At 36.7% G+C, this 12,352-nt stretch overlaps 1 protein-coding gene across 14 annotated transcripts in view; it reads left to right on the top strand.

Moving 5' to 3' along the window:
- The window catches only part of pleca (plectin a), an 89,954-nt gene that overhangs the window by 43,938 nt on the left and 33,664 nt on the right, over positions 1–12,352 (top strand). For 9 of the 14 annotated variants that reach the window (XM_079878480.1, XM_079878470.1, XM_079878468.1 and 6 more), the window contains exons 2-3: positions 5,988–6,049; positions 10,784–10,873. In XM_079878480.1, coding sequence (XP_079734606.1) covers positions 5,988–6,049; positions 10,784–10,873 — 152 coding nt within the window. Of the gene's footprint in view, positions 1–2,711; positions 2,921–5,987; positions 6,050–9,426; positions 9,442–10,783; positions 10,874–11,452; positions 11,489–12,352 lie in introns of those variants that run through there. The other 5 variants (XM_079878481.1, XM_079878478.1, XM_079878476.1 and 2 more) reach the window with 4 other exon arrangements.

Genomic DNA, 12,352 nt, shown 5'->3' with positions numbered 1-12,352 from the left:
GATAAGAGTCCTGTCCTGAACACATGACCATGCTCATATTCGGCTATAGTAATAGCGCCACCTGCCGGTAGCAGGAAGTGTGGCAAATACAAATTACCTTAACATAGTCCTCCTATATTTACATACTGCCCACCGTGCTCTGTTTTCCTAAAGGCGCCGGGTGGCGGTGGCACGGGTGCGAGGGCCCTTTTCATCGCTGCTTGCAGCTTTAATGATTAAATTATTATTATTTAACTTACATTTTGTAAATTTGATTGCACAAAATAAAATTAAGTTGTGATCAAATATTTAAGAACTACATTACCACATTTTTATCAGTTGAAAACGCATCAGTTTGTATTGTGCGTATCAGAGTTTTCTTAGTATAGAAATGAATAGCATAAGTAAACATTGTCCTGTCTGCCCTAAGGACACTTCAGAGAAAATCAAATTCCAATGTCTGCAGAATCTGGCACCCTTCGTAAAACTGTCAAATTTTCAAACACTGCGCCCTTTTTCTCTTTACATTGCATCACACACATAATCTGAAGGGGTTGCCCTGTGTTATCAGTATGTTTTTATAAAGGATTAAGTGTGTATCTGGTCTGTGTGTTTTGTTATGGTGCTATCAAACAGTGCTGAACTTGTGATGCCGGGTACCTGTGCATACACGTTATCTCTTTCTTACTCCTCAAGAGGTATTATGTGACTTACATAAGGACTAAGGAATTAACCCGAGGACAAATTACTTTTAAATGGTGCTAAAATACTTTTATAAAATTTATTCTGAGCATCCTCAAGATTGTTTGATTATTCTTTAAAGCAGAATAGATAGTTTTATTACACACACAGGTTTTTTTTTACTGTTTATGTACAACAGTTTCTTGGATGTTTACAAGTGATTCTGACACTAACTGATTTATAACTCAAGGCCATTTTTCCAGAATTCTTATTTTTTTAATATATATATAATTAACTAAAATACTATTTTAATTAATTACTCTCTTTTTATATTCAAAACACTGATACAATTCTCACAAACCTTAAATATACAGTAAAATTTTTGATTAATTTCCATTGGAACAAAAATAATGATAAACTGAGTCAGATTTCAGTAATTCGGTAAAAAGCTCTGACTTACTTTGTGAGTTCATTCACCGGATTCAGTTATTTACTGTGCAGATGTGTTATTTACAGTCTTTGCATTAAGTTGCGTTTCATATTTTAACTCATCTCATTACATTTGTTGTGTTGCTGTAAACATAGAAAACACTGCTAGTGGCTCTTGTTAGCGTTGTCTTCAGTCAAGGCAGATGGGTAATCGCTGCAGGTCTTCCAGCTCAAGCCTAAACAGGCCACGGCCCCGAGCTGCAATGCAAAGAATCCTCCATTCCTACCTGCGATCCGCCTGCCATCCTTTTTTTTTCAAAACATTGAGATTGTCTGTGAGGTTAGGGTTCCAGTCACACCTGTGCACTCAGGAATATGACTCCTCTCACTCCTTCCAGTATATGCACATGCACACACTTCAAAGAAGTGACTTGCTTGTCATTTTTTGTGCTGCTGATAGTAGAGGTCCATTGTCCATGGTCCAAAGAGAGACAGAGAGACTCTTTGAATCTTTGCATCATCTGTTTGTATTCACACGCTCGTTTCAAACGCTGCCTTTAGGAGATGCCTTTATTGCAACCACACACGCACAGGGGTTCTCTTGTGTTCAGCCGCATTTTTGCCTGTCTAGGATGACTTTGGCAGGACTGCATGAAATAATGTCTTTGTTGTAACTATCTACATCAATCAAAGAGCATCAGCGACTCCTGACACTGAAAATCTGAACCTCCTACTTGAGACTACAAGAGCCTTTCTGTGCGACTCCTGAAATTAGTCACATTTTCCCTTATGAGTGGGGTTTCCCGGTTGGTGGAACACCAACTCCCTCCTCCCCATCCCAAACAGATGGAATACCCAGATGGAAACAGACCCTCGCCTTGATTTTCCCTTGGTACATTACATGGCGACTTATTTCCATTGCTTGCTACTGAAGTAGCTTGTACAGTAAAATAACTTGCTTTTATACCAAGTTTTTACCCCAACGAGTCCATGTCAAAGTCAAAAAGTAGCTTGGAAACCACTCCGCCCACAGTGACATCTGATTAGTCCACAATTCTGTATATTAAACATCAAATATGTTCTGATTGGCTTTTAGTTTACAGACAATTTACTGTGTTCAGACTTTTCACTGGTCACATTCCCAGGGCATCTGCTTCTCTTGTGTTTGCAGATGTGAGCTGTGGTAACTGTTAACTATTTTCGAAGTATGCAAGAAATGCGCGGCTTTTGTGCTTCTGAGCAGAAGTTTACGTATAGTATTTAAAAAAGAACGATAAATCATATTCTCTGCTGTGGTTTTCTTTTTGCACTAACTTTTTGCTGTTTGTCATGTCATTTCCTCAGCTGTACACCTTCAACATGTGGTCAGCCACAATGGGTTTTTTGTGCGCGTTCACACTTTTTTCAACCACAAAATTAGAGGCCCCCATCCAAAAAAGAGAACGGCTTTTGTATGTATAGCCTAAAGACAGGTATTTAGCTAGAAGTGTGGAAAAAGAAAGCCGAGGGAGAGAGAGGAACAGAACTGGAGGGGAAGAAAAGTGAGAAAAGGGAGGGCGAATCGAGCAGGCTTGGAACACACCCACTCGACTGCATGGGTCTTCTCTTTTGCTTTTTGAAACGCCAGACTGGATGAAAAGAAACTGTCCAGGTGGTTTAAACAGATCGGTAGAAAGTGTGAAACTGTGGCTTTACTGAAATAACTGAAGTACAGGAATGGCTGTATATCAAGGGTACAGATCGTACTCCACTGACAGCGTCGGCAGTGACGTGGTCTTCTCAGAGGAAAGTCCTTACCAGGGGATGCTCAGGGCCATGGATGAAAGAAAAGGTACTGCGGAAATTCTTCGTTTGATTCTTCATTCATCCATGCTAGCTATTAGACACTAAATCTATTTTTGATACCCTATTTAATCTTTGCTTGATTCGTCCTGCAGTATAATGTTAACATCTGCAGTCGTAACATGTAATTTGGAGCTAAAAGGACTATTTTTATAATTTGCACACATTTGAGGTTCCTTTAGTTATTTTAACATTATGCGATCAAGTTATAATTCTGCATCATAATTGGCTCTCCATGGACTGGTGAAAAGTACTTGTAATCTTTCCAACTAATGATAAGACGGGAAAGATATCAAATGGATGTTTTGGGGCTCCAAAAGGAGGGGCCCATTGCAAAGGCGTATCCCAAATCTGGGTTGTGGTCCCGTGTGCACACGATTGGCATGTTAGAAAAGAGGTCACAGGTTTGGTACAGCACAGCTCAAACATTGTATATGTTGTTCTTGATTTATTTCTGACTATAATTTACACTGACTTATTACTTCATACAGTAAAACTCCCTATTCCCTCAAGCTACGCTTTCAGTTTTACGAGTGTCAAATTCAAGCTGCTGTGCAGAGGAATGCGTCTTCCCTCAGATCTTATGTTTCTCCTTGTCAGACCTTGAAAGCTTGAAAACCTAAACTTAAGGCTTTTATGTCGGATATGCATGTAAGGTGTTACCTTTCAGTTAGTTACCTTTCAATGAGGCTCTACATGTCTGTTGAAGTTTTGCTTGGAATTTAAAGTGCCACCCTGATCTGGCCTCTGACCTGTGCAACCATTCACACACGTCTTAGAGCTGTTCTCAGACCAGCTCACTGATGGAAATTATCACTTAGACTTACAGATGCTCAAGACTGCAGTAAAAAGCACCACCTGTGTCTTCGTTTCATGTCTCCACATGCTTCTGAATGTTTTGGGGTTATCAAAATGTTTATGCATTTTATGCAGTGCAATATATAAAAATGTAATGGTTCCTCAGTTGTGATTTAGATAGATGTGTATTGTTTCATAAAGGACTTAATACAATGAGTCATTATGCTTTCACAGGAATTGGTTTTCGTGACAGCACGAGTTTTGAGAAACAGGAAGTGATATAGTGATGCCAACTGGCGTTGTCGCCATGGCAACAGAATGACAGAACAACAACATGCATCCAATGCCCCGCAGCTGTTTTGATACAGCTAGTTGTCCTGCATTATGTTATCTTGTAGTGTTTTGATGATAAACAGAATTTTGGAGGTCGTATCACAAGAATTTCAGTCACGCTTGCTGGCCATCAGAAACATCCTCAGTCTTGGTGCTTTATCTTGTGACAGCGAGCTGATGTGCTTCCTGTGTTCTTTTCCAAACAGCTCCACTCCTGTTTTCTCTTATTGCTTTCATGCTAGCTCAAGCGTAACATCAGATAGTCAGAAAGGAACCTGAAAATGGCATTTATGCTGGTTTTATAGAATCGCTCTCTTATATCATGTCATGATGCATTTTCTCAAGATCATTGTGAAACCCATTAGATTACTTCTGGAACATCTCATTCCTTTAGCACACCTTGAAGCAAGTTTCCAAATAAATGTTTAATGACATTGATGATGGTAATTCAAGATGAAGGTAAATGCGGAACATTTGAAAGCTTCTAAACAAATTGAGGAGCAAATAAAATAGTAAAACAGTGCCGGTAAAACCTTATTTGAGGTCAGTCATGGGTTTCTCAGAAGCATCTTATTCCCGGTACACATTGTAAGATTTTAGGATGTCCCAAACAAAAGATGACCAATCGTGGCAATTTCTGTGGTAGTGGCTCCTAAACGGTGGTCCTACGTCGGACAGTGAGAGAGGTTCAAAGACGGCCATTGTCATGGTCTTGTGACCAAAGATATCCTGCGATATTTTTCTGACATAGCATGATGACCTATGTCTACTGACTAGCCAATAAAAATGCAACATGAAATGGCACTAAAACTTAAAACTACTTACCTCAAGCTCCATTTGCAAAATTGGCATGCCAAGTTGGCCTTCTTAGTCTTCCCTAGCCATGACCGCGTCTATATTCTCCTCTTTCGCCTGCTCTTCTTTTTTCAGTGCACATAAAACACCACAGTTTCAAAGTGTGATTCATCTTGCGCTTATTTATTTTGCTATTAGTGAATCACTAGTCACTAAGACCTGCAAATGTCTGAACTCAAGTGAAGAAAATAAAAAAAAGAACTGAACAACTTTTAAATTAAGTTCAATCAGCTACAATTAAAAGAGCTAAAAATCATTCACTCCGTTCACTTTCACAGTGCAATTTTTGAAGTGCTCAAACAAGCAAATATAGACCACTAATTTACACTGTGGTATCTCTAAGATATGCATGTTCATAGGGTGGACCCATTCACAATGCACAATTTTGGGTGATTAAATAGGCTACCACTGAGAACACTGCAATTTGGCATTTGGCACAATTTTGGCACAATTCGGGTTTGATTACAAATCAAAATGACTTTTTTCTACTTTAATATATTTTAAAGGGTAATTTATGTGATGGCAATGCTGAATTTTCTGCATCTTTACTCCAGTCTTCAGTGTCACATGATCCTTCAGAAATAATTCTAATATGCTGATTAGGTGTTCAAACTGTGATACTTTTTTTCAGGATTCTTTGATGAATATATTTGAAATAGAAATCTTTTGTAACATTATAAATGTATTTGCTGTCACTTTTGATTAAAGTTAAAGTGTAAATTTAAATTCAGTGTCTTTGCTGAATTAAATATTTCATTTCTATCAAAAAATATTACTGACCCCAAACTTTTAATTGGTAGTGTGTTTTTAAAGTATGAAAAGTATATGAAAAACTATAATGACAGATCGCATGCGAATATGATGAAAAACGAATAATCCCTCTAAGCCTTTGCTTCTCTAAAATCCTCTCAATGTGAAACCACATAGAGCACTATTATCTGAGAATAAAGAGAACTACTCATCAATTCAGAAGTTTCCATTAGTATGCTATAACATTCAGTGGTTTCCAGTGTTCCTCTCTGATTTGATTCCGTTTGACTGACATTTTTTTAACTTTTTGTGTCTTGCAGATGAACGGGATCGAGTACAGAAAAAGACCTTCACAAAATGGGTGAACAAGCATCTGATGAAGGTATTACCATCCAGATAAAAAATTCAAACAGTTGCAAACGTTTCCAGCTGTACACAATTACTCAAGGTCCTTGAGAATCATACGGTCACAGAGATTCAATTGAATCATATTGTGAATCATTTGCTCAATGGCTTGATTCTACACTCTAAAAAATAAAGGTTCTTTATTGGCATTTCCTGTTCCATGAAGAAGCTTTAATATCCATGGAACAAAAGGTTCTTTATAATGGAGCAATGTTTCTTTAGATTTTTTAAATGTTCTTCACACTAAGAAAATCTATGAAGCATTTTTAAAAAAATTGCTTAATTGGATTTCAGGTCATTAACATATTGTTAGAGAGTATAGGATTTTTTTTTTTTTAAATATACACTTAGTATTAGTAATGTTTCTCAATGTCTAGTTTGACCAATGGCCACTTTATCAATTAATGAATTGAAGGAATATCTCAAGGACTTGTTTTGAAGTTGACAACTACTGTACAAATAATTAATAACAGCTGCTTGATTGGGAACTATTAGCACATACTAAAACGACACAGAAAACATTGTTATTTGTCTGTCATTACATGGAAAATAACAGGGTATGACGAAGTGCAAGAGTGAAAATGATAGGAGCATGTGTGAGAGAGAATTGAGAGAAAAGCCATCATTTCAACGGGATATACAGTTTTTGTTTGTCTAACCTGTATGTGAAAACATATGGCGAACGTACTGTACTTGAATGCCACCTCTGCGGAGATCATGGTGGTTAAATAATCATCCCGTATACACCCAGTACACTGCACTGCTGAAAGGTGCTGTTTATTTATTTATGAGTGTTTGAGGATGAGTCATCGACATCTGGTCTCATTTTATATCCCCAAAGAAACGGATCGTTTTCTTGGTACCACTTGTATTTCATCCGACAGTCTGGCCCACAGGCGCCCCCTGTCCTGGCTGCTTCCACGAGCAGTTGCGCCAATTTGAAACAACTGTTTTACCCCTAGAACAAACAGAGAAAGCAAAACGAGTGATGCTTCATTGTACTGTACAGTGACAATTACATCAACAATTGTCAAACAAAACACTATCTAAAACATTTTTAAATAGAATTTTCTAATTATTTTAATTATTATACATTCAGCTCTTATGACCCACATATTAGACATTAAATATTTGTATATTTGTATTTCACACTGCAGGATCATTTAAAATCTGTGTTTAAAAAGGTGTGAAGGCAAAAGTGTGATTTTATATATATATATATATATATATATATATATATATATATATATATATATATATATATATATATATATATATATATATATATATATAATTCTAATTAAAAAAACTTTTCCTTTTGCCTTTGTTTTTCGACTTAAAGCAAAATGAAGCAACAACAAAAATAGTTTCAAAAACACTTATCAAGGATATGGGTAAAAAGTGTCTTTCTCTTGCACAAGCTAAATGTGTTGAAATATATTTAACAAGAATTTTTTTTTTAACCATAGTGGATCTTTAAAATTGTCTTCATGTTCTGCAGGGTTCGTACAAAGTGCTTGAAGTACTTGAATTTGACTTTTTGAAATTTAAGTCTTGGAAAACCCTTGAAAACAGCCATATTTTTGAAGAGGTACTTGAAAAGTGCTTGAATTATGAATTAGTGTTTTCACTAAATCAATCTTTTCAATCAAAATTAACGCTGCAGCCTGACTGAGATATTGAGCTATGAGCATGATATTAAGTATATGATACTTTCATTTAAAGAACTTTCATTCTTCTGGTCAATCATATATTAATGGGAAAAAATCAGTTTGAATGAGGATGGTGATATCTTTGTCATATCCTTTCAATGGTTAAGGGAATTTCCCATGCCTGATGGCGTTGGTCAATGGATTGATCTCTATGAAGTGAAACATCAGATATCTTATATCTGTAATTTGATTTAAACTAAAAAAAATATAGATATTGTTTGATAAGTGTTGATTGTATTCCTTGAAATCCAAAGAAGTAGTGCTTGAAAAGTCCTTGAAAGTCATTTCATTTCACAGAATCTGTATGAACCCTGTTTAGGCTACATCTAAAAAAGTAAAATAAATAAAACAATAATAATAAAACAAAACAAAAAAATCATAAAATTATTACATTTAATTATTAAAATAAAATAGTTAAGCACTTTTCATTTTGACCAAAGCGGTGTTATTTTTTGAATTGTGCTCGGCTGATTTTTCTTCCTCCGAGGAGGCGTAGGGTTTATTTGGTGGTCTGCAGTTCAGATCCAGCGACTCAAAGGCTTTGCTGTGGGTTGTTCGTGTGCCGTTTGGGATGGAAACCTGGGACAGCAGCAAAGCCTTTCTGTCTCTCATTTCAATCTGGGCACAGAGAATGCCAACCTTAAAGATTAAAAAGATTTATTAAGAATGAATTGCAAAAATGATGGTTTCAGCAGATGTGTTAGTGATGTTTCATTGCTGTTTCAGGCTTAAAGGGATATTTCACCGCTGGAAAGATGAATGTGTATTTAAATTGGGTCATTTATCTAGTAGAAATGTGAAATTATTTTAGAAGTTGGTGCCTTCTAGACTGAGAAAAGCTAGAAAATGTATTTTTGGCTCATGTGGATGAAAGACAACAACTCCCAGAATGCACTTGCTTCGCTGCCCTACGAGGCCACTCCCAAGCCACGCCTACTGGTTACAGAGGGCAGTATCAGAAGAAATGATGCAACTAGGCTACTAGTTGACTCGAAGTTGAAAAGACGCCGTTTTATCGTGAGATCCCCCTATGGGCGGGTTGAAAACATGCGAAACTAGCTCCTACTACTGGCTGTAGTCTCTAGCCTCTGGCCAAAAAAGCCTCCGATGGCGCAAAATTACAATTTTTTGCGTCATCTGAGTTTTTTTTCCAGACACACAATACAGAAATCTCTCGTCTCAGGAGGACATGAGGGATGGAAGCACGGTCATTTGAAAATACTACCGGGTTTCTAGTACTGATACAAAGCTTAATGCTAATCGGTGAAGTATCCCTTTAATAATAGCTTGGAATTACATTCAAAATACAATTAAATATAGATGTTATGTCACATACAGTGCAGTGCTCTGTCATATTTGATTTGTTGCTTCATAATTGAATATTAAAACGAAACAAATATATTTAGTTTCAGTCATCATTTTATACATTTAAATGTCCATTAAAAGATTCAAATCAATTTAAATGTTATATTCACACCATCATACAATACTCTATTACAGTGTCACCTGTGCTCATTTCACTGTTATATCTGTTTGTCTCTCACTGTCTATCTTACAGTTCTCATTGTATTTCCCATCTGTTCCAACCTTTCTCTTTTTTATCTTTCCATTTTCCATCCTTTCCTCCATGTGTCTATGTCAGCACTGGAAGGCAGAGGTAGGTGGTGTCTGTGATCACACCTTTGCAGAGTGACTTCTGTTAGGACCTGCATGGGTTTCACATGCACCGTAGTTTCCTACATCTGAACCTAGAGCTAACACACACCCTCCCTGCCTTCCTTGCATGAAATGCAGTTTTCTAACACTTAAGATGTCTCCCCTTTGTGTAGTCTGTCTCCTTTAGTACTTTCTGTGTTTACTGCTTCAGCCTCCAGATTTTGTCAAACAGTAAATACAGTTTCATTAGATACAGTGGCCCACAAATGTATGAATTTTGTAGTACAGAACCATCTAACTTCTCTTTCCTGAGACATGTTTTGTAAATATTAAAATCCCACGGTTATTTTTAATGGATGTCTGGTGTTAGTTCCCACATTGTAAACTGAGTCACATATGGAAAGCTCTGTCTGAACAGTGTTTTTTAAAGGTCAGTTTAAATGACCTTGACCCGTATTTTTCGCAGAGACTGGAAACATCATGATATTTGCGGCGTGTATGTTTTGTTTGTAGTCTTTATGCTTACAAAATTTTTCGGGTACATTTTTAAATTAACTTTAAACTTTCTTCTAGAAAGAAATATGGGATGATAATTAAACAATAGGTAATTTATAGTCAGATGGTCATTATCAAAAAATAAACTTACCTAACAAGTCATTTAGAAGTTGACATACTGTACAATTATTTGAAATACAATACCATTCATAAGTTTTATGTTGGTAAGAATTTTTTATGTTTTTTTAAATAATCTTCTGTGTTTATGTGATCAAAAATACAATATAGTATTTCATAATACTATGAAATATTATTATAATTTAAAATAATTATTTTCTATTTGAATATATTTTAAAATGTAATTTATTCCTGTGATGGCAAAGCTGAATTTTCAGCATCATTACCTCAGTCTTCAGTGTCACATGATCCTTCAGAAATCATTCTAATATACTGATTTGATGCTCAAGAAACATTTCTTATTATTATCAGTGCTGAAAACAGTTGTGCTGCTTAATATTTTTGTGCTGCTTAATATTTAGTTCATAAATTAGTAATTGCTTAATAGAAAGTTCAAAACAAGAGCTTTTATTTAAAATAGAAATATTTTGTGACATTATTCATTTCTTTACTGTCACTTTTGATCAGTTTAATTCTTAAATAAAATATTTTTTTCAAAAAGTAAAAAAAAAATCTTACTGGCCCCAAATATTTGACTTCCTGATGCTATACAGTCAATCAGTTATAATAATCAAGCATTCCTGTGTTATTAGCATAATATTGCCTTAATCATACAGTCTTCCACTTCTCACAATTTCCATAATTTGTAATGATTTCTCGTTTTTTGTCAGGCCCAGCGACACATCACAGACCTGTACGAGGATCTCAGAGATGGACACAACCTCATCTCACTGCTGGAGGTGCTGTCTGGAGAGACACTGGTAAGTAAATGCTGATGTGGGATCACATTTTCCCTCCACAACCCTATTCCAAACCTAGTTCCAAACATCAGTCTGGCAAAGCTAACTCTCACTACCTGGATCTGTTCCCTTAACATAAGCCCCTGCTCTACCTGTGTCCTCTTGCTTTATAGACCCTGTAGTTTGTGTTTAAGTGAAGTTACCCTTCAAATCTGCATCTGATTGGATAGTCCTATAGTTTTAACACCCTCAATGTCGTGTCCCTGAGATTTGTTTTGCATGCATCAATGGTTGACATCTGGCATTCAAATCTGTATGACCAGTGGGAGTAACCATGCATACAGAAATGTGTTGGTAGGAATGAATGCTTCCTCACATCTCCCCTTCCTGATGAGCACTTTTACTGTGACTGTGTCTTTTTTGCATTGCGTCTCACTCCTTTAACACATTAACAATCTGACATTTTCTGCCTCAGTTTCAACTCTGCACCGGTTTGACCCCCTTGACCATTCCTTTTTCAACTTCCTGTTTGCTCACCTCTGCCCTGACCTTGACCCCTTTGCCTTTGCCTCCTCTCTTGCGATGCTCTTGCTGTGGTAGCCGAGGGAGCGAGACGTTGTCAGGAATTCGCGGTTGGTGAGTTGGGTCTGAAAATTTCCGGCTCGCCTCCCCGGAAAGGGGTGTGGCATGTGTCACTGCCAGGGGAAATGTGTTGTGCATGATGTCACTTCCTTTATCATGTCACCTGTTGACAGTGCTGTCCTCCCCCCATGTTCGAGAAAGTATTCAGTTAAAAAGTCAAATAAATCACGCTACTATTTGTATAGAGTGCAACAGTGCCCGTCCACTTTTTCAGCGGTGCTGGTTCCGGAAGTATATTTTTTTTTTCCATTAATATTTCCCATAGGGATTTTAAAATAGTCTTTGTTAAAGAGTTATAAGCCACGAACCAAGCCAATCAGCTACAAAGAAAAAAGGTTTTGAAAATCGGACTAAAATAATAGACTGTGTACTGGGAAAGAACTACAATCCCATGAAGCATTGCGAGCAGCAATCAAATTAAAAACGATAGAGAAATATAAAACTACTCAATTACGTCAATTACGTCATTTGCAATGCTTCATGGGAGTGGGCGGAGCTAAAAAGCTATTTTGGAGCATCTTGCTTTTTTCGACTGATTGGTGTAATTTTCTGAACTGCATCATGGGTAATATAGTTTTTCACCAGGAATACAACTGTTAAAATAATCTGAAATAATGCCGTCTGGCGGTTTCAGCAGAAGCAAATGTCATGGATTAAAAACCTCGTAATTCACAGTAGGTCTGTCTTTAAAGGTTTACATGTTATCGTTTAAAATAAATCTCCTTATGGAGAAAATGAATGAAGTTTTTACTTCCGGAACCCGGAACTTTTGCACTCTATTGGACTTAAAAAGTCAGGGTGGTTATTCAGTGTTTTCAGTTCTTGTTTTTGTGATGGAATGTTCTGGAATGCATCGCA

Source organism: Squalius cephalus (genome assembly GCF_949319135.1).
Source record: "Squalius cephalus genome assembly, chromosome: 8".
NCBI classification, from domain to species: domain Eukaryota; kingdom Metazoa; phylum Chordata; class Actinopteri; order Cypriniformes; family Leuciscidae; genus Squalius; species Squalius cephalus.
This window is presented reverse-complemented; position numbering and strand designations above follow the sequence as displayed.